Source organism: Drosophila simulans, chromosome X (assembly GCF_016746395.2).
Source record: "Drosophila simulans strain w501 chromosome X, Prin_Dsim_3.1, whole genome shotgun sequence".
In the NCBI taxonomy this organism is placed as follows: domain Eukaryota; kingdom Metazoa; phylum Arthropoda; class Insecta; order Diptera; family Drosophilidae; genus Drosophila; species Drosophila simulans.
Genome location: NC_052525.2, coordinates 15734410 through 15761750, shown reverse-complemented (window position 1 = coordinate 15761750; position 27341 = coordinate 15734410). Strand labels below are relative to the sequence as shown.

General features: G+C 42.5%; 7 protein-coding genes across 20 annotated transcripts; 2 read left to right on the top strand and 5 right to left on the bottom strand.

The window, feature by feature from the left end:
• Positions 1-296: 296 nt before the first annotated feature.
• On the bottom strand, positions 297-6893 carry LOC6726120 (myotubularin-related protein 4). 6 transcript variants are annotated; one of them, XM_016174012.3, is made up of 16 exons: positions 6728-6893; positions 5734-5857; positions 4678-5669; positions 4343-4533; positions 4086-4281; positions 3832-4017; positions 3599-3763; positions 3400-3526; positions 3226-3331; positions 2846-3159; positions 2682-2786; positions 2027-2618; positions 1824-1974; positions 1654-1758; positions 1163-1365; positions 297-700 (listed from the first exon to the last, which is right to left on the bottom strand). In XM_016174012.3, exons 1-16 carry the CDS (start codon positions 6740-6742, stop codon positions 511-513), a joined length of 3762 nt encoding a protein of 1253 aa, XP_016039614.1. In that variant the 5' UTR covers positions 6743-6893; the 3' UTR covers positions 297-510. The 6 variants fall into 6 exon arrangements, with proteins under 6 accessions (XP_016039614.1, XP_016039617.1, XP_016039616.1 ...); XM_016174015.3 differs by having other exon boundaries at positions 6611-6874; XM_016174014.3 differs by having other exon boundaries at positions 6635-6874.
• A 31-nt stretch (positions 6894-6924) lies between these two features.
• On the top strand, positions 6925-9606 carry LOC6726119 (endoplasmic reticulum resident protein 44). Its single transcript, XM_016172493.3, has 7 exons — positions 6925-7208; positions 7393-7477; positions 8142-8233; positions 8337-8730; positions 8801-9067; positions 9143-9341; positions 9414-9606. The coding sequence occupies exons 1-7, from the start codon at positions 7152-7154 to the stop codon at positions 9556-9558; spliced, it is 1239 nt and encodes a 412-aa protein (XP_016039610.1). The 5' UTR covers positions 6925-7151; the 3' UTR covers positions 9559-9606.
• A 292-nt stretch (positions 9607-9898) lies between these two features.
• On the bottom strand, positions 9899-14596 carry LOC6726118 (RNA-binding protein cabeza). 5 transcript variants are annotated; one of them, XM_039296987.2, is made up of 7 exons: positions 14424-14588; positions 14219-14350; positions 14058-14151; positions 12322-12356; positions 11322-11485; positions 10763-11232; positions 9899-10548 (listed from the first exon to the last, which is right to left on the bottom strand). In XM_039296987.2, the coding sequence occupies exons 1-7, from the start codon at positions 14428-14430 to the stop codon at positions 10230-10232; spliced, it is 1221 nt and encodes a 406-aa protein (XP_039152921.1). In that variant the 5' UTR covers positions 14431-14588; the 3' UTR covers positions 9899-10229. The 5 variants fall into 5 exon arrangements, with proteins under 5 accessions (XP_039152921.1, XP_039152923.1, XP_039152922.1 ...); XM_039296989.2 differs by lacking the exon at positions 14219-14350 and having other exon boundaries at positions 14424-14594; XM_039296988.2 differs by lacking the exon at positions 12322-12356 and having other exon boundaries at positions 14424-14590.
• A 227-nt stretch (positions 14597-14823) lies between these two features.
• LOC6726117 (vesicle transport protein GOT1B) lies at positions 14824-17409 on the top strand. Its single transcript, XM_016172494.3, has 5 exons — positions 14824-14996; positions 15063-15154; positions 15243-15421; positions 16111-16192; positions 17226-17409. The coding sequence occupies exons 1-5, from the start codon at positions 14972-14974 to the stop codon at positions 17268-17270; spliced, it is 423 nt and encodes a 140-aa protein (XP_016039608.1). The 5' UTR covers positions 14824-14971; the 3' UTR covers positions 17271-17409.
• On the bottom strand, positions 16346-17060 carry LOC6726116 (cytochrome b-c1 complex subunit 7). Its single transcript, XM_002107058.3, has 3 exons — positions 16901-17060; positions 16738-16785; positions 16346-16674 (listed from the first exon to the last, which is right to left on the bottom strand). The coding sequence occupies exons 1-3, from the start codon at positions 16938-16940 to the stop codon at positions 16427-16429; spliced, it is 336 nt and encodes a 111-aa protein (XP_002107094.1). The 5' UTR covers positions 16941-17060; the 3' UTR covers positions 16346-16426.
• A 325-nt stretch (positions 17410-17734) lies between the features above and the next one.
• Positions 17735-24997, bottom strand: LOC6740156 (ethanolamine kinase). 5 transcript variants are annotated; one of them, XM_016181118.3, is made up of 4 exons: positions 22055-22892; positions 19123-19691; positions 18608-19057; positions 17735-18358 (listed from the first exon to the last, which is right to left on the bottom strand). In XM_016181118.3, the coding sequence occupies exons 1-4, from the start codon at positions 22439-22441 to the stop codon at positions 18277-18279; spliced, it is 1488 nt and encodes a 495-aa protein (XP_016039603.1). In that variant the 5' UTR covers positions 22442-22892; the 3' UTR covers positions 17735-18276. The 5 variants fall into 5 exon arrangements, with proteins under 5 accessions (XP_016039603.1, XP_039152919.1, XP_039152918.1 ...); XM_039296985.2 differs by adding an exon at positions 24825-24997 and having other exon boundaries at positions 18290-19057; positions 22055-22350; XM_039296984.2 differs by adding an exon at positions 24402-24468 and having other exon boundaries at positions 18290-19057; positions 22055-22350.
• A 787-nt stretch (positions 24998-25784) lies between these two features.
• Positions 25785-27085, bottom strand: LOC27206746 (proteasome subunit alpha type-7-1). The gene is made up of 3 exons (XM_039296991.2): positions 26838-27085; positions 26531-26760; positions 25785-26466 (listed from the first exon to the last, which is right to left on the bottom strand). The coding sequence occupies exons 1-3, from the start codon at positions 26937-26939 to the stop codon at positions 26049-26051; spliced, it is 750 nt and encodes a 249-aa protein (XP_039152925.1). The 5' UTR covers positions 26940-27085; the 3' UTR covers positions 25785-26048.
• Positions 27086-27341: the final 256 nt, after the last annotated feature.

Below are 27341 nucleotides of genomic sequence, written 5' to 3'. Positions count from 1 at the left end.
GATAAAGGAACATTTTTGAACACTTTTAAAAATAAATGTGTTTTAAAAGCAAATTTATAAAAGATTCAACGTATGACATTAAAAGTCGAATTATATTTTTTGTTTCTTTGCGTTAAACATTCGACTGACAGTTAAAAAAAAAAAAACATAAGCAACATTTAAAAAAGATTTTTTTCGGAATGTTAGGAAGACACACCTTTCACACTATTTAATTACATATTCAGTGCTTTTAATGATTTTGTTAACCCCTTTTTAGCTACACTTTATTTCGACCCATTTGAATAAACGAATTTGACTTTTGTTTAAAGATTGTATTTTAATTTACAATTGTTTCCATATATCCACATATATATTTCTAACAAAATTGTATAATTTCGTGTTCTATATAAACGCACAGATGAACTTTTCGCTATTATGGTGCTCACATATGCAATAAATATTTTTGAGTAATAATATGTACAAATTGATACAACAGAGGAGACTTAAATGAATTGGGAAAAGGAAAAGCGCTTAGGAATTCGCCGAAGACGTCTCATCGTCCTTCGCCTGGGATTCTGCAGGTACCGCAGCGTACTCCTGGACATTGGTTGTGACGCTCGTGTAGCAGGATCCACATAGCCTAACTGGGTTAAAAAGCTTTTCGTTTGGCAACGGCGCCCAAAACTCCGAGCAGTCAGCACAAAAAATTTCTCCACAAGATCTGTAATTACATTAAATAGTGTTCGCTTTATTAACTGCTCTAAAATGTCGTATGAAACAACTAGTTTATAAATAATATCAACTGACTGCGTTGATTTGCTGAAATAGTCTAGGCTACGATGGAAAAACTTAAAAGAATAAATGAATTATTTGACTTTTATATATTCTTGATTAGCATAGTTTACACTGTTAGTATAGTAGTCATGTATCCCAGTAAAGTAAGAAAATTATAACGCGCTTTCAACCCAAGTTGAATATGAGCATCAGAAAAAAAAATTGAATAGTCAAATTTAATCGTAATATTGCACAGTCATAAAAAAGGTACTCGAGTCTTAGTTACTGACATTAAGGTCTAGGAATTTTGTATCGCTAAAAATGGTAATATTCAACTCAAGCCGAAAATCATACATATTGCAAATTTTTTAAGAGTAAAACATTAAGGTTTCAAGTGTTGGATGCGCACCGACAATGATGTTTTCTTCGTCCAAGCCAGAACTCAGTTTGACAACTAGAGCAACGCGAAACAGCATGGTCTGGTACCCAGAGGACACTGGACGCTTTTTTCTCTTGGATCGAGGAAGGGGCATACGAGGCGGGACCGCTACGTTCTTCGACGGCCTCCCAGGAACATGTTGAAGCATTTTCAACGATATCCGATCCATTTTCCTAAAGAAGAGTTAAATAATTAGACGACTGACAGTTAATGCACATTGCTACTTATGTTTAGATTGCAGTATTGCCCTCGATTCAAACACCACCACTGTGGTGCTCTGGGGATTTGGGCATGGGACAAATCCTCATTTTATATAATATGCACTGTGAGATTCCAAAGACCAAGGTCCCTGTTTCAAGCATATTGGGCGCACACTTTGCACCGAGGGTCTATATCTAACATTAACCACGCTTTTCAAGAATATATGCACACATTTTGTATCTTAAACGATCATTATTTACATGTTCCATATTTGTCGAAACGATGCTGTTGCAGCTGGGGCAACCTTTTTCCAACAGAGCCAGTCGCATACCGTGTATTTCTCGCAGTAGCATTTCCTCACGTAGCTGAAATAGTGTATGTATGCAATTAAAATGACTATAAAGAAAACTGCTTTTGTACTGGAGCTCACCTTGTGTTCTTGTACGATTTGGTGGAGTCTTATGTTTTGTTCGCTGAGTCCGTGAGCCAGGCCATCTGGACAGGATATAGTGAACTGCGCCCTCTCCTGAAATGGTGTTGGGGGCAACGAAATGATCCCCGATGACGGGAATTGGTGTGCGCTGAAAGTAGAGTTTTTTGATTCAGTCCAATGAGTAGGTACACACAACTCACCTGCCATTTTCTGCTGTGAACTTCATGTCGCGACTGTAGCTCGATCCGAAGGTATTTCGTCGTATTCGTCCGCCCGCTGAGGGAGCATCGAATGGCGACTGGCCCACGAACCGCTGCAGGTCGGGTGATATAAAGAGACTTTCCTCGCCGTTGCAGCCATCGGATGTCAGCAGGGATCCGTTGGCATTGGCATTCGCATTCGCATCTTTGGCTAACTTTTCCGGCTTGCAACGGTCCGGATTTCCCGTCGTCTCCCTTGGCACTTGTAGGTCCAGGTGATGCGGAAAAGCGTCTACCCGCTGCGGGCATATCACGGCATTCGGTCTTATGTGTACCTTCGGCAAATTATTGTAGCTCTGACTGATTTTACTGGCTTGGACAGTGGTAGTCGTAGTCGACTCCAGCTTTCTATCACCACTGACCAGTTCCATTGTGGGCGGTGTTATGTGATCTCTACTGCTATTGTCGCTGTTCGGTTTTTGTACGGGCTCCGCAGGAATAAGGGTATCAGTGCTGGTTTCAATTGCGCCATGCCACAGGGCGCGACAAATATCACTTGTGTCTTCAGATTTTGAAGGAACTGGACTTTGATCTGAAAGCATTAAGATAGTTAATATAAAGTAAGTTTCAGTTGCTTCATTCTAACATCTCTTACCGTTTTCGGATGAACCAAAAATGAAGAAAGGTCGCCCAGATTCGGGGTTTAGTTTCTGTGAGGTCGCCAAGGATTCCTCAGATTCCGAAGGAACTGCATTTTTTTCTGAAACCATTAATGTAGTTAAAGTCAAGTTTCTTTTGCTTTATGCTAACATCTCTTACCGTTTTCGGATGAGCCAAAAACGAAGACAGGCCCAGGGATCAGCTGTGAGGACGACACCAAGGAACTTCGCCTTTGCGTTTGTGATTCCACTTCCAATATATCACGGTTAGAAGCTGTACTTTGGTCGTTATGGAAATCTGGAATGGGATTATTTGAACGGCCACATGGACCTACTTCAGTTGCATCCGTCACGTCCAGCTCTACTTCTTTGGAGTCTTTAACACTTTCTTGGACATTTTCGCTAACACTGTTGTTGGCCTCAGATCGTATGTCAAACATCGAGTTGCTATTGGCATTGAAACAATCTGTAACACTGAATCGCAGGGAAAAGAACAAAATTCATTTTGCTGCCGCATCAAATAATCTTCAGTTGACCTACATGGATTCAACGGTTAGGTTGGGATCACTGGACCTCCTGGAAATGGTGCTCTGTCCCAACTCATTCGTTGTTAAGTCTTCAGAAGATCGTGTCTTCGCCATCAGGCCTATTGTTTGTGACAGTAAAGAGTAAAAAGTGAGTCAATTTCAATTAGGAGTACTCCACTCAACTCACCATTGTGTCCGCTCTGTCTTTCATTACTTAGTAATGGAAGATCAGTTCCATTTTTGTTGCCTAAACTACCAAGGTATACATCAGACCAAAAATATAAAAACCGCACACTGTGCGCCGGCCAAAGAACCTAAAACAAAAAAACACAAAAATCATTAGCATTATCCTTTAGGCTGACAGCATATATCCAAATGATAACCACCTTTTCAGTCTCATGCTTATAGAGAGGATTTCTATACATAGTTTCCGCTAAAAATGGCCACACGGAAAACGTTCGGTCGAAAACTGAATTCTCGATGCGTTCTCTGAGCGAATTACATAGGAACGTGCCGAAGAGACAGGACAACGAATGTTGCGCCAGTTTGATCTGATCAAAAATATATAACAATCAGTTAAGGGGCACTACTGCGTGCGAAATTCCATTGCACCACTTACCAAATAGCTTATACTGAACTCAAAACTGCATGGATACTGCCTGTGTATTTGATGCACAAGATCAAGCCACTGCAGAAAAACTGGACATCGCTCGTTAACTTCATCGGAATTGGGACCATTTCCGGAGCGATCGGCGAATTTGTGTCCAAAGTTCAGCCATTCACGCTCGACAAGAACGCGGAACCCCTGCAAAAACAAGCAAGTAGGTAAAATATAAGACCATAGAACAAACAAATTCATGTATATCGACGTACCTCAACCGTTCTGTAGTAGGGATCCAAACATAATTGCGCCGTGGCCACGATCTGTGGAGTGCGATCCCAACCGTCTGAGCAGTGCACAAGGACGGGTCGTCCATTCTTCTCGATGGTGTGCACAACGGTCATGGTGGCTCCCAGCAGGCCGGACAGATGCTGCATCCACATGGTCTTCTCCAGTTGTCCGTACCAGCTGTAAGAATACGATACCATTTCATGTATGCATATCTTTAATAATCACCTAGCAAACTCACTTTGGATCATCGGGAGATGACGCGCAAAGCTGGCGGACAGCATGGAAACTCTTTCGAATGGCGTGGATGTTGCCCAAGTTCATAAACTCAATCTCGGCACAGGGATAGTACTCGATGCACTCACAGCCGCCGCCTCTGGCACGGTTTGTAACTGCGGAGGTGTAGCTGCGAGCATCCACAATGAGGATTTTCTGAAAGCAAATGCAATTGAAGAGCAATGATCAATTTATATCATTTTGTCATCTTTTTACTGCTACGTGTTAAGTAATTTATGAATTTATGGTAACTGAAACCTTTATTCTAAGAATACCCGGCTATTTTGTTAATAAACTTACCTTGATTTCATCCAGCGTGAGTTCCTCATGCGAAGAATCGTCCAGAGACGGTGAACTCTTGCCGGATAAGCCCGACTGGCCGTTGGTCTCCTTGGAGCCCTTTGTTGGTTGCGCCTTTGCATTGGCGCAGGTGGAATGCCTGGCGTGCTCGCCCCTGTCAAAGGCACAGGCATCGGCGAGTGCCTTGAGTAGCTGCTCGTCCCGTGTGTTGCGCCAGCCAAGCCAACCGACCTCCGGCTGGCTGCATCGGGCCAAGATGGCGCCCGACTTTTGGTGCCGCCAGACGACAGCCGGCAGCCTTCGCGATCCCCGGAAGTTGGCAACGTTGTGGAGCATCTCGTCGGTGATACAGCAGGGCACAAGCAATTTGGGTGGATACGAGGGACAGAGCTTGAAATCAGCATTGGCCGTGGAGATGCGCCACGATCCCTTCAGATCGAATCCCAAGCGGGCCACCTCGTTCTTAAAGTCGCTTTCATAGCGCACGGATCGTTGCAGGCGATTGCTCATGGCGGCTGAGATGGTCTCGCTGGCAGGATCGGGCAGAGGATTCGACGCTGTGACGTTGGCTGTGGGCTTCGCCGAGCCATTGTGTAGCGTTAGGCAACGATCCTTGGCAATCAGGCCGTTTCCGTTGGCCTGGGCGCTAACGATACCGCTGCCATTGCCACTTCCGAGCACATCGCAGGTCCAGGAGTAGAAGGGAAAGGCGAAGAGTGTCTCCAGTGACTCGGGAACCCCGATCATCAGATGGATCCGCCGCTGCCAGTCGGAGCACTGTTCCGCCGACGGAAAGGAGCAGCGCACAGTGCTGGCATCCTTACAATTGACAATCAGCTGGAACAAATCTCGCACCTGAACGGATTCGATTAAGCCCAGTGGAACGTAGGTCTCGTAGCCGGTTGACTGCTTGGAGAGGAATATCCGATAATTGGACAGGGCGAGGATACCATCATCCGTGCGCCCCAGGTACTTAATCGATTCGCCGGCCACTGGTGGGATATATACTATAGATTAGCAGGTGTTATGGATAACAGCATATGGTGGAGCACCTACACTCTTGAAACGGGACGAACAGCTGGGAGTCTTCCTTCTCCATTTGTGACTTTGGATACGATTCGGCGGCACGGATAAAGCAAATCGATGGAGGCGGTGATCCATCGGACATTGTGTGAATCGGCTAAAAGAATACTTAGCATGTAACGTATTCGAAATTACTTATTTGCTTATATTTAGGCATGTCGATTTGGGTGTCATTGGAAATCCGGTTATCGCTTATAGGTGCATATATCTCTTATATCCACCATCCGAATACATAATTACGCACAGCAGTGTGTGTGCGATGTTATTGGGACGATTCGATACGTATAGTATAGTGGCTCCCATAAATAAATAAATAATACTATGTACATGTGTGCATGTGCATTAAGCAGTGCACAAACAAAGCCAAATAAATGTCACTGGGATGATAATTTGGACACAATCAACACTTTTAGAACAAATCGAAGTTAATATTTGAGTTTTTGAGTGTCGTGGTGGCAATATAGATAATGCACTGCATATATATGCACGTATGGATGTACAATGTACAATGTACATACATTTATGTGAGCACACACAGTTGCAGTTCCACAAGGTGCGCAATATATAGTATGCACATATATATATGTCGCTGCATTACATACGCACGCACATATATACGAATAGACTAGATTATCACGATTTCATAGCCAATAGGCGAAAAATGGCCGATTATCGTACTCGACGTATTCTTATGGCCGTGTATGTTGTCATAAACAAAGTAATTAAACATTTACGCATGTGTATGTTTGCATAAACTCATACGTATATTTGTCTATGTAGGTATGTAAGTGTTTCGATATTTCGGGGAGCAACAATAACACATTACAATCGTACATATGTATGCACACACATTTGGTTTTTGGATTCCACAAACCGTTCGCTCAGCAGACTTTTCGGGGTATTTAGCTCAAAACGTATTGCCGAATTGAAAACGCGCTTGGCTTCTAGATTTTCTCGCTCTATTTACCACCATAAAATCCATAAGCGTCAGCTATTATAAACAAAGATTTGCAAATGTTGTTGCACATACATATGTATGCATATGTATTCATTTAGACACTTTTTGTTTCATTTCCATTGAAATTGCTATCGTTGTTTGCTGCTATCGCTGTTATCGCTGCTGTTAGCGATGGCAAAGTCATGTGACTGAGCTATCGTTACTCGATTGCCGATGAGGTGTGCATTCGAGACTAACCAACACTGGCCAGCCGATAAAATCAACCAAAAATTTGTAAAACTTATAAATTGTGCGTACGTTTGCATTCCATTCCAGCTGATGTGTAACTGAAATCAGAAAAAAAGAGAACCGATCGCTTGGACTCTCTGCCGGTGCACGCAATTCCACGCCCACTCCACACCAGCCGCATTCGCCATTCGGAAGCCGAACGAGAATGTTTGGAGCCAGAATCGGAATCGGAAAGCTTGGGCCGTGTGTGGCCCTAGTTGCGGTGAGTCGACGTGTTCCGTTCTGTCTGGTCATGTTGCTGGTCGCTGGTCACTGGAGTGGCTCACCCGCTCGATCAGCGGGCGGGGAAACCGCGGGGAGGGGCCGGCCAGACAGCCCCCGGCTTTTCTGGCTCCCCCTAACCAAATAACTAACTAACCAGAACTGACATCCTATGGAATTTACAGATTCTACAGCTACTCCAGCACACACAGCCGGCAGATGCCGCCGGAGCCGTGCCCATGACCAGTGATAATATCGATATGACCCTAGGTGAGACATGCCCATACCATAACCATCACAGTCATCCCGCTGCCAGCGTGAGCGGGAATCAATTAGCCGACTTGCCCCATTGACGTGTCACTAAACAAAATCACTGGCTCGTTCAATTCGGCACTGCCAACGTGGTAAAATAAGTTTTATGCGCTTTCGTAAAGGACAAGGTGTGCAAATTGGATAAAACTTAATTAGGGCGGTTTATTTTCCATGCTGCACTGGGATCCATTGGTCCGATAGTCCGCCAAAATGGGCACTAGCCATTGGTCAGCAGTTCGGGAATGTCCGAAGCTTGGGCTTTGCCTGAAAAGGTCCTTTATATAGGGTGTGTCCTGTACACATTTCTGCAGTAATACTATACTGTTTTTTTTTATTTTATTTGTTTTACTAATGTTAACTTTTGCAGTAAAGCCTGGCCGTAGGCTAATTTTAATATGTATATTCAGTGACAAATTTAAATATATTCCATAAAAATACATATGCATTTAAATTATAAATGCATAAACCCGTAATTCCATATTGATATAAATATATATAACAAAATATATGTTTTTCAAAGTTATTATCTTTAGTATCTGAACGCAGTTGTATTCTTTATACACATACAACAATTTTACACAATTTGGTGCTTACATTAAAAACACGCTTTGTTTTCTTGCAGCGTCTAATGAATTGGTTTTCCTTAATTTTTATGCGGAGTGGTGTCGGTTTAGTAATATTTTAGCACCTATATTCGCGGAAGCTGCAGATAAGGTGAGTCAAAAGCTTACAAACAATGCGATACATTCATATATATGTATATAGTCAATTTATATCGAATATAAATACGTGGCATTCAATGGGATTTCTCTTGCAGATTAAGGAGGAGTTTCCAGAGGCTGGAAAGGTGGTGCTAGGCAAGGTCGATTGCGACAAGGAGACGGCCATCGCGTCCCGTTTCCACATAAACAAGTATCCAACCTTGAAAATTGTCCGCAATGGGCAGCTCAGCAAGCGCGAATACCGAGGACAGCGTTCGGCCGAAGCGTTCCTCGAGTTCGTCAAGAAGCAGCTGGAGGATCCCATTCAGGAGTTCAAATCCCTGAAGGATCTGGAGAACCTGGACTCGAAGAAGCGCCTCATTCTGGGCTACTTCGATCGTAGGGACCAGCCAGAGTACGACATATTCCGCAAGGTGGCGACAAATCTGAAAGAGGACTGCCAGTTCCACGTGGGCTTCGGAGATGCCGCCCAGGCCATGCATCCACCAGGTAAGATCTATCGAGCGCACCAAGCCCTGCCAGCCAATACTGAATGTCGGCTTTTTTTTGTTGCTTTCAGGAACACCTATCATAGTATTTAGACCCGATGTAGCTCTGTCTCATGAGAACGATGAGACCTACACTGGCAGCCTACAAAATTTCGATGAGCTCAAAATTTGGGTCCAGGAGAAGTGTGTGCCCCTGGTGCGTGAAATCACCTTTGAGAATGCAGAGGAACTTACGGAGGAGGGTCTGCCGTTCCTAATTCTCTTCCACCATCCAACTGATCATAACTCCATCAAGGATTACAAGTCGATCATTGAGCGCCAATTGCTGGATGAGAAACGTAAGATGAATCATCGCGTTGATTACTTAGTATATGAGCATTTCGTTTGACCAATGTATTTTCGCAACTTTGCAGAGAACGTCAACTTTTTGACCGCCGATGGCAAGCGATTCGCGCATCCTCTGCACCATCTGGGTAAATCCGAGGATGACTTGCCCCTGATTGCCATCGACTCGTTCAAGCACATGTATCTGTTCCCCCACTTCAGCGACATGTACTCGCCGGGCAAGCTGAAGCAGTTCCTCCAGGATCTCTACAGTGGCAAGCTGCACAGGTAATTGTTACTCAGCCGCCTTTGCTAACACCATGGCTCAAATACTAAACGGTCTGCTGCTTTGCTTTCCAGGGAATTTCATTACGGGCCGGATCCCTCAAATGATATTGAACCTGATCCACACACTGGCAAGGGTACATCGCCGCCAGAGTCCAAATTCAAGGAACTTGGCCCATCCAAGCATCGCTACACCCTGCTAGAAAAAGATGAACTGTAATATAATAATAATAATGTATATTGAAAATAAAAGAAAATAATACAAAAATGTAATAGTGAGCAACCTTCCCCGAAAGCAGATGAGCAGGTATCCATCGACCATGCAAACAGCGGGCGCAGCCTCGATTCTCCTCAATACAATTCTAAAAATAAAAAGTCTGGATTTATCAACCTTTGTTATTGCAAAAAAGCAACAGTTGCTGAATTATCCAAGTGTTCCTCATTTGTTGTTAAAAATACGCTGGAGATTTCGGCGAGGCGAACTTGTTGAATTCTTTGGAATCCCCTTCTTAGTCAGCTTAGCTGGAAATGATGCCAACTCCCAAAATTTGAAGCAGTGATTCTGATTTTCTCTATATATATATATATATCTATACATATGTATGAGCTATATGTATATATATATATATATATGTTTATTCGTATGTATCATGTTACAGTTACAGTTGTTAAATTAGATTACATAATTATATAATATAATTCAGTCAAAACGAGCGATAACCGTGTGTGTGTGGATAGAAATCGGTTCAAATGAAGATGTGTGCTGGCAATTATCATTTAAAATTTGCTCTGACTGTTAATTTTAAAAGTACATTTAAAAGCGTACTCTCGCTACAATTAATAAGTAAAAGTGAAAAAAATAGGTGCCGCCGTCGGCTGTCTGCCATGCACTTAATATGGTCTCGAGCGCATGCCTCCGTCGTTTCTCATCGGTCCGCCACCATCGCGGCGATTGCCGCCACCACCTCCACGGCCACCGCGTCCTCCGCCATTGTTGTCATTGAAGCGCGAGTAGCCGCCACCACCGCCGCCGCCGCCGCCTCCCTGCGAGTTGCCTCCGCGATCTCTGTTGTGATATCCACCGCCGCCGGATCCGCGATCATTTCCGCGGTCGTAGCCTCCTCCTCCTCCGCCACCACCGCCGCCGTAGCCGCCGCCGCCTCCGCCACCGCCGCTCGAGCCCTCGTCGTCGCCCTTGGGAGTCTTGCATCTGCAAATGGAAGTGGTTATTACTATCGTAGCAAGCCAAAGATTGTTCAATTTGTGGTTCCCTAAAGATAAAGACTTATGGCAATTATGTGGCTTATCAGCTTAAATTGCTTGCTCTCAAACACTGATAAGTGATATTCACAGGCAATTGTGGATTTTTAGGAGTTATGATGGGAATGGAATGTTGATGGCAATTATATCTCATTTCTGCTCACCTATTGCATTCGTTGCGCCAGGCAAAGTTGGTGTTATTACAGCTGTTGCACTTCCAGTCACCATCACGCGGCTGCACGTTGCCACCGCCGCCGCCACCTCCACCGCCTCCTCCGCGATCGTAGCGTCCGCCGCCGCCGCCTCCATTACCGCCACCGCCTCCTCCGCGATCGAAGCGGCCTCCACCGCCGCCGCCACCTCCTCCGCCGCCGCCACCACCGCGACGTCCGCCAAATCCTCCGCGTCCACCACCACCGCCGCCGCCGCCACCGCCGCCCTTGTTCCAGTTGTTCTGGCGCTGGGCCAGCGACACCTTGATCGCATTCCCGTTGAAGTCGCGTCCATCGAACCATTCAATGGCGGACTGAGCAGCATTGGTGTCGTCGTAGGTGACAGTAGCCTCTCCCTTGGAGGCGCCGGTCTCCTTGTTCTTGTACAGCCAAATCTTGGGCTTCATTGTACGCTTGTCTTTCTGTTGTTGGGATTCCAAAGTTGCAAAGGGATACAAAGATACAATGGTTAAAACGTAGCTACAGAGACCTAAAATGCATTACTACTTGCCTTGATGATGCCAATGGCTCCAAAGTGAGTCTCAATGTCCTGCTCGGTGGTTGAGGGATCCATGCCGGAGACAAAGATGGTGTCCTCTTGGGTGATCATGTCGTTGCCACCGGACCCGCCGCCACCTCCTCCACCGCCGCCGCCGCCCGAGTATCCTCCGGGTCCTACAAAAGCGAATGGGAAATTAGGACGAGCTGGCAAGGCAGGGTATAGCTTATAATGGAACTGCTACTTTATTTAATTACTATTTTTTTTTTGTTTTTTTTTTTTTTTGTTTTAGAACTTCTCCCCTCACTGCAACCACCAAAGAATGCAACGAAGGTGAGGGCCAAAGTAGACGCCCGCATTTGGTACCGAATCCTATACTTGGCTGTTCCGTGACATTTTAACCAGGACACTTAGATGTGAAACCAGAATTTTGAGGTGTATTTCAAAAAAACCTTCAGTGGGTGGGACGACATGGGAACACTTTGAACGGGTTGCGGTCGGCTTTTGAGCTTTCAAAGCCAGACTGACTGGTACACAAGAACACAAACAGGTGACCCCAAATTGCCAGGAGTTTGCCCGACCAACCCTTGATTTAATTCGTGACAACGCTTTGACATGTATTACAACACTTTACAGAAATTAAATACTAAATACCCGTGGACTGACCGAGTCGGTCGTTAACCATTATATTGATCAAACAGAGATCAACGATTTGGAAAAGTACGCTAAAAATACACTTTATAGGTAACGATGCGTGGACTTTTCGACGAAATTTCAAATGGGCAAGGCCCCACAATGAAAGAATGCCGCCAGGAAAGGAAGATGTTTGTTTAATATGCATATTCAATTATTTACTCTTTTGGTTTAGACTCTGTTTTATGTTCTAATCGGTTTGGGTTTTTTTTGTTTTTAAATTTTATGTTCTACTTCGATTTTAGATTCAAGTTCAATATGTAGAAAAATATTGGTATACATTACTCGATATGTTTGCAATTATTTGCATTATTTTTACCTTTGTTGTAGCTGTCCTTGCTGGCGCCTCCATTTCTAAAAGAGGATATTGAATAACTTATTTAATGCTTTGATTTTGGTTTTAATGCAGTATGGTGAGGTATACGCCTAGGATCCCTTGTTAGAATACGTATTGCCTGTTCGATTTTCTGGCATCTAATGCCATCTATTGAGCACCCGGCGCAGTTCGGTCAGTGACGACGACGTTCAAACAGCGAATGTCCGTTTTGTTGCTTTCCATCTCTCAAAATTAGAGCCAAGTGCGGCGGCAGTCACTGATCAAACTGCCAAGGAGGACAACGTACATAATGTTTGCCCTACATATGTACACCTAACTCTTATACACATAATCTTAACGTTTGCATTAGTCTACTAACGGAAAAGCATTTGTTTGCCAAATTCACAGAAACGAGAGGGAAGGAAGGAGCTCGACCTAGTTAAATACACTAATGTAGGTAGTAAGTATCTCACAGCGAGATACCATCGTTATTAAACACAAAACACTACCTGTATACTCTTGCTTAACGACTATGAAAGAAGCTTAAGTGATAAATAATTAATCTTAAAAGTATTTTCACGTTTAGTAGGTGTTAAAATCACAAGACATTAAAGCTATATAAAATATATTGCTTAAAACTATCTTACATTTAGATTGTTAGAGGTAAGCTCTCTCTTAGACGCAAAATCACTGCTTTTTATGTGTATAAAAATATGTATATAGGTAATAAGTATAATAGGTAATAATTGAAATTGTTTAACGTTTTTTGTATACGTAAATACCTTAAGATGATTAGAGTCTCAGTACCATACCAATTCCTCCGAACTGTGCATTAATAATTGTTATATCGAATTTTTTTTTTGTTTATTGTTTTTGCCTCGAGCCACAATTTATTTATTTTGATGATTTCTGTTTGATATTCGATAATATGATAGTTTTTTATCACTTATGTCATGTTTGATCTGGTTTTCATTACCATCCCCTTGGGAACTCACACATTTTTTGAATGTTCATTTTGGAACATGTTTATGCTTGCATGGAATCGTTTTAAGTCAGGAATGGATGATTTACTGTATGATATATATAGTTTAAAACGATAATAAAATGTGCGCGATTCTCTATGCAAATATCAAGGAATTCACCATAGATTTCATTAGGCGACCATTATTATTCCGATTGCAACGGCTTATTACTTATTCAGTATTACCAGTATTATTTATGCATTGCAGATATTTGTTTCCCCAGGCCGTCATCTTTTTTTTTTCACCATTATACTCATTTGAGTCGTCAAAACCATTTTGAAATACCAGTCTTAAATATTTTTACACAGATTTTCGATGAAAAAAAACAAGCGTACATGAAATACAGTCATGCGGATAAATAATAAATAGCCAAATTGGGGGATACGGTTTTTTTTCCTTCTAATTTTATGTTTTCTGCGTTTTAAAGTAGTCGGAACAAGTCGTAATTGCAGGAATTGCTTCAAGCAGTTTCACACTTTGATGCAGCACAGTGCATCGCTTGCATTTCAATAAAATCTTTACATTACGCTTCATGTTCCCAGTAGTGGCTCGGTCTTTTTTCTCATTGGTTTGGCTGGATTGATTCGTAAATGTTTATATATGCATACACTTCTCTTATAACACTTAAGCAACCTCCGTGAAAGACTACGATACCCATGATCTAAATAGCCTCGCTGTAACTGAACAGCAGCAAAATACTAAAAGTGGATAACATACCCGTAGGAATTGCCTCCTCTGTCGTTCCATGAGCCGCCGCCGCCGCCGTTGCCGCCGCCACCAGAACCACGATGACCGGAACCGGAATCATAACCTTAAAAACATAAGTGTGTTAGTATTGGTGTGTTGCCCGCAACACGAAATTTGCATGCACGCCTTACCACCGCCTTGTTTGCCGTAGTTCGGAGGTGGCTCGTTGTAGTTACCCGTTTTATTTGGCATTTGCTGGTAGTTTGGTGGGGGGACAGCGAAATTATTATATCCCTGTCCCGAACCACCACCATAACCGCCACCTAGAGTGCACATATTTCAGCGTTTTCAATGTATTCACGTTGCGACTTTTGCGCGAGGTAAAACTATACTTACGTTCCATGACTATTAAACGTCGCGTGCAGTCTCTTTTTAATCAATAGAATTGCAGGAGTTTTAATAACTCGCTGCGTACAAATTGGCCGAATTGAAAAAAGCGTCAGATCGTCACAAATTCTATTGTAAAATGGCGTGTGAAAATTAGTTAGGGATGTGCGTCGAAGGGGGCTGGTATGTGTGGATATCGTAGCGCCTATCGAAATATATATCTATGCTTTGGAATGTGTGGGAATGGAACACAATTATGACAAATATTATATTTTTGGGAAAATACGTATTAAATGTTAGAAATAATTTTTATTTAATACATTTCATTATTTCTTTGCATCCAAATTGACTGAGTCCAAGAGGTTTTTCAATAATTAATCAGCAGTTTGAATGCTTTACAACACTGAAGCGGTTGCATCCCTGCAAACATTGTTTACAGTCGTTAGCACTTAACTTTGAATGAAAGTCGAAATCAGCTGTTTGTGCTTTGAAATTGAATTGGTGTTTACGTGGATTTAATTTTTCTGAAATCAAATTAAAGCAGAGCCAAACACAAAATGATTGAAATATCAGATCTGCAGAGTAAGTAGCCATTGATATGCGACAGCCATCAGCGCAACTAAACCGCCTATTGAAATCTTCCCGCAGAAATTGGCATCGGCTTGGCTGGTTTTGGCGTTTTCTTTCTGTTTCTCGGCATGCTGCTGCTGTTCGATAAAGGCCTGCTCGCCATTGGCAATGTACGTTACCCACATGCACCTGCACCATATGCCCCATATAGCACACCCTGCGAGCTCTATAATAATAGCAATCGCCTCTTTCCCGCAGATTCTATTCATATCGGGCCTGGCCTGCGTCATTGGCGTGGAGCGCACCCTGCGCTTTTTCTTCCAACGGCACAAAGTCAAAGGCACAACGGCCTTCTTCGGGGGAATCGTTATCGTCCTGCTGGGATTCCCCATCATCGGCATGATTATTGAATCCTATGGATTTTTCGCACTCTTCAGGTTCGTAGCACCCTGGCCAAGTCCCAGTCGGATTCGTTTGAGACCATTTGAGCGGGGCTAGCCGGACGCACTCCACATGGTCTTCTCGCTTTCCCGCTCTTAATACACCATTTGCAAGTGAGGGCTAAGCAGTCAAATTTGCTGTCAGATGACTTCCTTTAGAATTTTTTAATATTTTAATTGAAAAACTGCAAGTCATGTGGATGGGACAATTCGACCCCGTGGCATTAATAGCAACTACAAAGTATAATTCTTCAGATTCGCTTACAACATAAGCTCGATCAGTTGCTATAGCTGCTGATCAGAGTTACAGAAAGCAACAAAGTATGTCCTTCATTCAAATTATTCGCTGTTTCTACGGTTTTTTTATACATTTTTTCCTATCTGTATCTCTCTCTTTTTACCTATTCAATGTCATGCTTCTTCATAAGCTACGACCAAAGGTGCAAGTTAACAATTACCCTAATATAAGTAGGTCTATTCATTAATTAAAATATCTTCTAACGAAAGTTAAAAGGTCTGCTTCATATATATCCAAATAATTTATTTAAAGTATGGCAAATATTCAGTGAATATAAAACCTTTAACTTAACTTCGAAACGTGCAAGATGGCAATACAAGTGGAAGTAACTCCTCTTAGTGATTGATCGTTTACTTTTTAGCTCTGACACTTCTCTTTTTATTTTCAGCGGCTTCTTCCCCGTGGCCATTAATTTCCTAGGCCGAGTGCCTGTTTTAGGATCGCTGTTTAATTTACCAATTATGCAAAAGGTAAGGTAGCATGGAGAGCCTAACAAAAAATAAAAATTTAACATAGCAAATAGCCCATACTCATGATCATTTAACGCGCTCATCTCGCCTTGACGCGAAAGCCCATTGAATAAACTGAAGGGTCCACATTCCCAAACGACCACGCAGACTCGATTTCATAGCCAATTTTGGTATTTATCTAAGCTATGTATTTCAACATTTACAAGTCCAAAGTAGAGGGATTTAGTGGCGCGTTTAGTGGATCTTTTCCCAGTCCTCACGCTCCTCGCGCTCCTTCACGACCTCCTTGAGGTAGGGTTCCAGATACTTGACGTCCTCCTCGTACTTGGTCCACTGCTCCTTGGGCAGAATGGTCTTGGTCATGGACAGGTGGAGGGCCCTCATGATGCGGTAGTTGCGCTCATCGTACAGCTTCCTGGGCAATCGACGGACGGCCTCCTTCACATCCTCGTTCTCATACAGACAATCATCGCGATGCAGACCTGCAAAAATCGATGGCATAAAGCTCAGCTGTTAGGAGTCACTAGGTTATATAGTAGTCCTACCGTATTGGTTGAATCCGGAGAGATTGTAGGCCCATCTGCCCAGATTTGCTGTGGGGAAAAATTCGCATTACATATTTACGTAATCATAATATTCCGGCGTTCTGCGCTACGGGATTTGTTGCATGCAACGTGTGTCCGATTGTTGCCCGTTCGTAATACTTACAGAGAACTGCGGGTCCCTTTCTGGCAATATAGTTCGACATGGTTTACGTAAAATTAGAAGTCGGGAAAGAAATATTCCTCCAGCCTTTTTATTTTAGGTATGAGTACGTTGGAGATGGGCCTCTCGATAGCTATCGCACCCCGTTATCGATCAACGATTGCACTACAGTTGCGTTTGCACAAATCGATTTTCGAAATATACTATAGACACACTGCAGTTATCGATATATCGCACTCAAAAACATTCGTTACAAATGTATTTTTTTTAGAGCTATTAAAAATAATAATAATATATTAACGTTTTACCCTCTTGTATTTGTATTTAGATTGTCCAAAAACTTGGAGGAGACGGCAACCGAACTACAGTATAATTACATCTCCAAAGTTGACCATTTTGCAAAGACTTTTTGTATAAAGTAAATAAAATCAATTCAAATTCTTGTAAACCCATATAAGTCCATGTAAAAAACCGCCTTCATAAACAAAATACTTGTAGTTTATCAAACCGAATGATTGTGCCTTTCTCCTTTTGTAATTTGTTATGGGAAACTATCCGAAAAGGTTGTTTAATTTGGGCTTTGATATAATTTATTTTAACCAATAACCTTGATTAAATTTATTAAAAAATTATGTCTGAAGACATACAACTTTCACTTAACTTGTAAACGGGTATTGTATATAAAACAGTAAGCCCAAAACCTAAAGATTGATTACAAAAAAGGAAAAAATGTTGGTAATTAGCGGAGTGCTTCGACAAGCGGAAATCCCTACTTCTTATTTAAATATTATTTCGCCAATTTTTTGCGATAAGCTCCCGCCAACGGTAAACCCTTCATTAAAATGATTGATAGCGTTTTTATTTTAAAGTACATACCTTCGCTTTATTATGACTACAAAATATCAATTTATACAAATTAAAGAACATATACAAATTCTTTATATATACAGTGCCCTCCCTTAAGAGTGAACACTCGAATATGTGAACTTTTAGTAAAAGTGAACGATTAATTTATGACATTTTAGAAACTTTCGCTTAACTTAGTAAAAAAAATCAAATTTTTTCAAACGTGGTGTTTTTGAAAAGTATATTAAATTGTTTATTTTTTCTGTGATTCGTTATAGTGAACAAATTCGATTCAGTGCACACCCTTGGTTCTCAATAGTCCACTGTTTCGAGTGAGCACTGTACATACACTAAGGCTGGCACGAACACGACACTAATTTAAGTTTGTTTCGGCTTTGTTTCTGATTTCTGAACACACGTTATATATATACATATGTATAACATTGAGACCCGTTCCAGCCTTAGTTTATACATATATCACTGGGCACATAATTTAGTAACTCCCAATGCGCTGAGTGGCCGGGAGAGAGAAATCACTTATTGTTCTTAGCTGCAGTCAATGACAAAAACTCCACCTTTCGAGCCAAGTACTCATTATAACGAAGAAATGCATAGCTAAAAGTGGGGCGAATAAAAAATTGGTCATTAGTATCGATTGGTTGTAAGGGTCGTAATTGGGGGAAAAAAGGAATTGCAGGGTGCACAATAATATAATAAATCCATTACAATGGCTGTCTAATAGATGTTGATTGCTCTCATCAAGCAAAACTGATATATACATCTATATTTCTAAAGGATATATCATTTAATTGCATCGTGCATTCCCAATTCGAAGTTACAGTGCATATACTATGCAACACGCACCCTACGTAGTCGAAATCGATAGTGGAATGCTCGGCTTGCAACAGGGACCACACCGTCCAAAAGATATGCGATGCCAGCGCAAACTGATTGACCTGGACATAGAGCAGTTCGACTTCGTCGTTCTGAATGTGGCTGCGCTGTAGGTACTCCTCGAGGTAGACCCTCAGCCACTGCAGCTGGAACTCGCGCTTCGGATAGCGCGAGTAGTCAACCTCATCCACGCCGCACATCTCCGCAAAGTGGTTGCCAATGTCGAAGGCCTGGAAATTGTAATCGGCATACTCGTAGTCGATGAAGTTCACCGTGTTCAGGCTCTGCGTATAGATCACATTTCCCAGCAGAAGATCGTTGTGGGAGAAGACAATCGGACTGTCCAGAGCCTCGAGGTATTCATATAGCTTGTTGAACTCCTCGCGCAGGCGGCCGATAGGTAGAAACGTTTCTTTCACTCTGCAATTGCAAATCAAACACAATGAGCGAATGAACAATGAGGGCTAAGGATCTGGTGTCCGTACCTTTTGTGTTTTTCAGCATCACTAAAACGTTCAGGTACTAAATCAAGAAAGCTCTGCGTCTTCTTCCAAATCATCGGCATGGGTTTGGTCGCCGAACTATCCCCGTGCTTCCTCACCTTGCGATGCATCTCGGCCATGCGACGGGCGACCAAGGGCCAAATCTCTGGACAGAGCACACTGTCCGTATTCAGGGTGGTTCCAGGTACGTATTCGTAGACGAGGCCGTTCTTGAACGTGGCATACAGCGATGGCGCTAGCCCATACGTATGCAGTAGAAGAAAGTTTTGCGTCTCCGCCTTGCGATCTATCAGTAGGTCCGTTTTGTTACCGTATATCCTGACCAGCACTACGTTATCGGAGTACTGTACAGGTGAGCCGTCGTCCGTTGCCCGATCGTCTGTGTACTGATCATCGTCCTCCTTCTCGATGATGACTGGATCCTCGGACTGAACCGGCGACAGGCCCTGCGTCTTGATAGGTATATACGATCCGCCGTTCTCATCGCTCAGTTTGGAGATCTCCTTATGAAAACATCCGACCAGTTTGTTTGTGATGCCATCGGTGAAACTCTAGAATAAGCATAAGAGAACAGCACCATTAAATCGTGCTCATCTATGTGGATCCAGTGAATGGGTTAGGATGGATTAATTACTAGTCAGCTAGAGTTGAGTAGCTACGTGATTTGTGTGCTTTGTTTATTGTACGTGAAGTTATTGCATCATCACCTAATACCAATTGCCATACGGAAAGGTTCATTAGTAGCATTCAATGGAACGTTTTCGGGAATTCGCCTTTTAAGCCGCAGCTCAAGAGCTACGTTAAAGGGCTTATGGCCACTTCCTTATCGACTCCACATGCATGTACATATGTACATATGTATAGAAAAGAGTGAAGCACATGGGTGATAAACTTTGTGACACCAGCTATTTGCGTGCTAAGCGTCTCAGAAAGACCACCTTCGTCTTGAATACGCATATGGTGCTTTTTTTAATGAAAACACAGAAACAGATAAGATAATGAATTGCTAAACAATTTAAATTCATAATATTCAAAGCGCAAAAAGCCCAGAGTGTGTGAAAAAAAGTAGCAAAATAGTAATTAGTTCATTTCAATCACTTCAATCTAAGACCCCTGCTGGTTTTATTCATTTCTTGGAAACGTTTATTTATTGCAGGTATAATCAATATTTCTCAGTTATTTTCCCTTTGCTCCGTGTTCAATGCACTCAAGATTAAAGTAGTAGTTTGTTCAGCAAACACGTGTGTTTCAGATCGCTGGCGATATAGTAAATTTTCCACTTCATATATATATGGACATATTGAACGACGTCTCTGGCAGCTATAAAAATGTCAATAGTTAACCCATTACTCCCATGACAGTTGTGTGGCATAAATAACCGTGGAACTTGAAGTAAAACTTAAACATTTGGTTTATGGTTGAGCAACGGTGCCTATGACGCCATGGTCCATGAATCAACTCGGATTTTTGCTCTCGGCAACAAGTATTCATATTGTAGCTTTTATTATCACCATTTCGTCTGAATGGCGCCAAAGATTTGTGCCTCCCCATAAGGATGCCCCCCATCCACTTGAATCCTTTGCAAGCGACAAAAAGCGGCTACCAATGTGTCTATAGCTTTGAAAACGGACATGACATGATTTAGACTGTGTACCCATGTACCCATGTACTATGAACCAGTCGCTGATCAAGGGATGAACCACGTTTTATGGCCCACCAGCGATTTGGCAAGACTCAGCACTTGGCAATTCCGACTGGAGGAGCTGCCATAAAGCTGATAAGTGAGTTACGGACAAGCTGTGTACACCAATTAGACGTCATGCCTATGGTGCGGCGTACACAGATAGCGAGGTCAAGGCGTACAAGTGGCTTCCGATAAGGCAAGAACGCCCCATTTCGAAACAAAACCGGAGTGATTAAAGGCAGCCTCATACATACATCATACTACTCTAACTCGACAGCGTGCCATTATCAAATCGGGACAAACGAAATCAAGCCCCTAAAAAGCGAGGGAAAAATACGGCTTTTTTTTCGGATCATCCGTAAATTACGGACGGACGGCCGGACGGTAATGGTTATCTGTAAAAACACTCGAGTCAATGCACCTGCCTGCTTTCAACACCTTCCATGCCAGGCATATAAAGTATTGTGGCAATTGGAGAACGTGCGATTTCATTAGAACTAAGGCGACTAATTGGCACGAAGGCCTATTTCTTGGCTCGCACCCGTTGCCACCCCGCTCCGTGTGTTAGGAGGGGGCACTTATTATTTTCCCCCCGGAGTCGAGGGCTTGATTAGCCGCAAACTGGTTTCTACTGCGACGCGGGGTCTGAAGTCTCCGTAGTTCAATTCTCGCTGTCCTAACACACCAACACCAACACCAGCGTAGTGAATAATGTTAATTTCGAATAACAATCCTATGCGTCTCTCTCTCTTCATTGATATAACAAAGTCTATTTACAATTATCATGGCGGCAGCAGCGAATATATATATGTATATTATATAATTACTATTGGACGGTTGGCTGTTGTTGTGCAATAACCCTGTTTCAAACAATGTTAGCAACTACTACGACTCTATATCTCTCTATATATATGTGCTTATGTATGTATATAGTAAAGTATATAGCCCACGTTCCGCACACCAGTTAGTGATCGTAATAAATGATAAGGAAACATACAGCGTCGTCATCACCATCGCATTTTGGGCCGGATAACGATCTTCGATCTGCGGAACTACCCTGATCTGATGGAGAATGTAGAGAATATGACATTGATGGTTTCGTTTTTGCATTGTATATAGTGTGTTGTTTGTCTTGTGATTCAAGTTGTTTGTGATTTAATTGTTGGGATTATGCTATTGTAGATTGCAGGGGGCGTTATAATTTTGAATGTTTGATGAGGTTTACGTTACCTTAAACTCGACGTGGCTGAGGTCCCAGGTCGGTCGAATAACCTTCAACAGTTCCTTGGCCCCTTGAATCACGTCGGCCTCCTCAACAAATATGGGCACAAAGGGTACGATTGCCTCTTTTCTGGATTTATCCTCCTGTTTGGCTCGAATATCGCGCGGATTTGGTTCGTGTTCGTTTTTATTTTCGCTCCCGCTTGGATTCGGATACGAATTTGAATTTGAATGTGAATTCAATTGGTTCTGGACCTGGTTCGATTGCGATAGCGATAGCGTTTGCTGATTGACCGTCTGACGAACTAAGGATAAAGAATCTTTCATCACTTTGGGGTTGCCGCCACTTGTTGAAATCTGTCCTGTGTAACTGTTGCTCTTGGTTTCTGTGCCCATTCTATTGTATTATATATGTGAGATACGAAAGTGTCAGGTCGGGTCATACACATAGAACGACAATAACAACAGCATGTAAAATGAGTAGGTAGGTAGCGTTAGTTAAAGGCTAATCATCCGAATGCAAAACCAACCGAGAACCCAACCAAACCAGCAAAGATATCCCCCCCAACGAGCCGCAGCCAGATGAGAAATTAAAACAACCCAGTAAGTATACTACGTCCATGTCCTCTCACTCATGCGCACCGAAACCAGAGTTTTGGATGGAGATGACCGCACCCAGTTAGTAGGATCTGCGTACCATGTGGGAAGTCAACCAAACACACCCACTTCACCACTTGAGTAAAACTAGCCTTCTTTGGGTTGAATCATATTTGTATCGCTCATACTAAATTTAATCTCAGTAAAGGTGTATTTAGTAATTTAAGATTTATTTATTATATAGCAGATATAGAAGATTGTACCGAAGTTAGGCAAAATCTACCTCCTAAACAAAAACTAATCTACATAATGATCAACACTCTTAGAGTCCCAAATGTGCAATTAACAATTATACGAGAAAATGTTCGCTAATTTGCCAAGCAAATAATATATATGTACGTATATTCCATAAAAAATGGTTACGGAAAATAAACCTTGAAATTGTGATAGTCAATTCGTTAACTGGTTTTCGCTTCGTACAGGAAGTTTCTAATTTCAGCAACAGATAAACATGCTATTTTACCCTCATTAAACACCAAAATTCGCAATATAGATTAAAGCTGCCTAAATGATACTTATTAATCATTAATAATGATGTAATGAATGATACGATTTGCAAACTAACAACTTGTTAATAGTTAATTATAATACATAATGCAGTTCTAGCTACACAAATTCATGCAAGTGTGTGTATGTATGATGGGACGCTTTTTGATTACCATTCTTCTTAGACCTTATCGTTGGACATTATCTACTGACTAGATCCATCATCTTGTCATCATTTTCGACTATATCACGAAAAGCTGATTCAAAAATAAACTTTTTATTCGTTTATGATAAGCAAACATCTCGAATATGATAGAATCAAACGGCAACAATAACTAACTGTTTACACTAATGGTGCTATTGTGCTACCCCGTGCTGTAGCATGTCTTCGAATTCGGCACAGCCGGGCGGAAAGTACACGTAGCCGTGTGTACTCGAAATATACGAAGGTGCGTACGGCTGTGACTATAAATCGGAGAAGGTAACGAGACAACATACGTATGTGTATATGCATGGGATAAGGTAAGGGGGTCAAAATAAGTCAATAAGATCGCCGTGTTAAGCCAATGTCTTAAAATGCAGGGGCGTAACGAGGGGGTGGCTAAGTTTTTAATTCGATCAAAGGCATTTTTAAATCGAAATTAGCCTGTATGCACTTAATTTGATTACAATTGGAACTATTTGGGGGGCGACGCCCCGAAATGACCCCGCTGACTCCGCTCCTGGAGCCAGGGAATGCACCCACACTCGCGCACAAATAAATAGGGCGTAAAATGCTAATCTTGTGAATACGGGAATGTACATACATGTGTATGTACATACTCCACGCAAATCATGTGTTGAGCAATGCAAGTGTACATTATGTACATGCGAAAGTATGTAAGATCGGAAATCAGGTGAAAAGCCCGGGGTCCAATAAGACAGGTGGGGGCGGGCGCTTTAGCACGGGACATTTGCCTTAATATTAACATGTTTTCCGTTTCGCACTTTCTTCATTTTTTCATCTTTATTTTGGTTTTTTAGCCAGGCCAAAAGTTTACGCATACAGTGGCAATGTATGTACGTGCAAGGGTACAACTGCATATGTGTGCATAGTAGGTGGGATTAGGGCCCATCTGCACGGGCTAAGTTTCCCTTATATCCTGTAATACTACGCGAATTCTGTTAACTTAAATGTTGTGAATGAAACTAAAATATATATAAGCTACATTACTTTGCCAGTCACATTGAAGGCCTCTTTTAAGCCTCAAAAGCGGCGATTCCATGCGGAATTTAGGTCGTGCGAAGGGGCCTTAAGCGCGTTCTGGGTTAAGAACCCCCCGCCCACGACCCCCTCACCGTGACGACCCCTCCCACAATCCGAGCATCCTTTTTCCTGAACCCGGTGCGATATTTGTTGGTTGATTCGAAGGATTCCCATACCAGGTTTTGATTCCGATTCGGTGGTTCTGAATTCAGATAGTGATTCGATTCGATTCGATTTGATTCGACTGGATTTGATTCGTGTTTCGCATGCAATTTGAGTTTTGAAAACGACAAACAAGGTAAAATAATAATAAAATGTGTACCAATATGTCAAGCGTCAACGAATGCAAACGCACACTGAGGTGAATTGTTAGTTGTCTACACACGTTACCTTCGGGTATTGATTGTTTTTTAAAAGAAAACACAAAAAAAAAGCCGCGAAAATCACACAACCAGATTATCGATTTTGGCCCCCGCTGAAATTGGCGCACACAACACACAAATTTGACTGGGGAACGAACAGCGGGCGATGCAAACGATTCGGTTCCGACTTGGAATATATAGCTGCCGAACTATCGGTGCAACAATCGGTTCGCTCAACCGGTCGCACCATCTGCCGGTAATACCAAAACGCCTCGGTTAAGTGGCGCGCGGATGAAGGTACTTGCGCTTAGCCACCAGCTGGGCACACTGCACCGGCCTGCATAGAGTTTTTAACGAAATTATCGCATTTTAGGGGTTTTTCGACTAGAATTGGAATAAGTGGATACTCTTAAATTTCTCACAAGTTGATTATTAATGCAAAACTTTTCGCAGACAACTTTTCGACAAGAGCAGTGCTGCCAGACTGTTAGACCGGCACGTTACTGGCGTGTTTTCTATCATACTTTTCCTGAATTTTCCAAGCTGGTGAAATATGCTAAAGCTTTCTATCTGCACACTCTTTTTATATAGGCGTTCCCAGAAAATCGACTTAGCATGAAGAACCCAGCTAATACGGCGTTGCCAGACTGTAATTGCATTTCTTGTTGCTCCTTGTAAGAGCCCGCCAAACTGAAATTTAATTTGAATACAATTTATTTCTTTCTTTCCCTGTTCTTCTGCTTTTATTATATCCCAACTGGATTATATCCCAACATTTCCATTACTAAACATGTAAAATATATAGCTTTAAGGTCCAGTAAAATCGTGGTATTTTTACAATTACTTTTTGTCTCTGATAAGGGTGCCATTAAAATGCATTGTCATACCACTAATGTAAGGTTTTTAACCCTTTATACCCTATAGCTAGCCCATAATCATGAACCCCAGATGCAAGAACAAAGCTCGAATATCCAACAGGAGCTCCGTCTAATGTATGATGACGCATGTATTTTATACAGATCAAATATTTTCATACCGTTTTACAGGGTTCCGAGGAATAGAAAGTGACAATTAAAAAAAGTATGCATTCGGTTCACCGAATTCAATTTGAATCGTTTTCCAAGTCAAATCAGGTTGGCCACAATGAGCAGACAGAATGTGGGCGGCGACACACGATAGTGTCGCCGAATGCATTTGGAAAACGATTCAATGCAAAGGCCTTCTATCGAAGAAGTGTCCCAGCTGCTGGGTGTTACTTTTTCTGTTTCTTCTTCTCGAGCTCCTCCTCCTTCTCCTTCTCGATGATCTTAACATATTCGGTAATGACATCGGTGTCCAGCATTTTCAGTGGCTTGCCGTTCTCCATGATGGCCACCTCCAGATTGTTCTGGCCCGACTGTGCCACCTCCAGCAGCGCACGAATGGCCAGTTTGACGGCTCCGTGCTCGTTGGCCACCTCCTCCTCGCGGTAGGACTTCTCGAAGAACTCGCGCACAACCTTTGCCGAACGCCCGGTGGCGTTAGCCTTGTACTCGTAGAAAATGCCCGATGGCTCAGTCTGGAACAGATGCGCAGAGCCATCTGCATCGAAGCCGCCAATAAGACAGGAAATGCCGAAGGGACGGCGGCCATTGCTCTGCGTGTATTTTTGCTTCAGCTGGGCAATGAATCTAAAATGAAAGGCCCAAAACCATATAGAAGCTAATTTACTGCGACAATTTCACAAACCCTTACCTGGTTATGTACTCGAGGGTCACAGGATCCTCGACATTGAGGCGATGGCTCTGGCACTCCACCTGGGCACGGTTGATCATGATGCGAGCGTCGGCCGTGAGACCGGCAAAAGCCATTACAACGTGGTTGTCGAGCATGCAAATCTTGCGCACCTTTCGATCCTCCTGCAGTTTGGCCACCGACTTCTTCTCCACGCCAAGCACAACGCAGTTGGCGCCGCGAACTCCGACCTGCGAGGCGAAAAAGTGGAAAAGTCCAGGTTTGTTTCGGTTTGGCGGCACTGCGAATGGTACTAAATTGCACTTACCGCAGTCGAACCCTTGCGAACGGCCTCCTGGGCGTACTCCACCTGCAGGAGGTGACCGTCGGGCGAGAATATGGTTACAGCACGATCGTAGCGTGAAGACATCTTGTTGCTTTATTCAATAGCTGAGGTACTTGCAGAATATTAACTTATAGCTTTTTCCTTCTCGAGTTCGCCAGGCAATGATGATGCTTTTTTGAGGAAATGCCGCAGTGTGACCGCAGCAGTGGTTCGATGAAAATTACTAAAATAATACCGTTTCGCAGTGAACGATATATCGTTTCCGATATAATGTATCAGAAACAATACAATTCTTTTTATTTCAGTCTATCTTTAGTATTCTATTCTATTCCAGATTGAAGTCTATTTAAATGCTATAATGCCTTTTTAAGCCGTTTTACAGCTTCAAGGTTGAAAATAATTAGGTAAAATTTCAATTAATTTTTTTTTTTACATTGTATGTTATTATTGTTATAAAATAATCAAAATTTATTTATTTTAAAATTA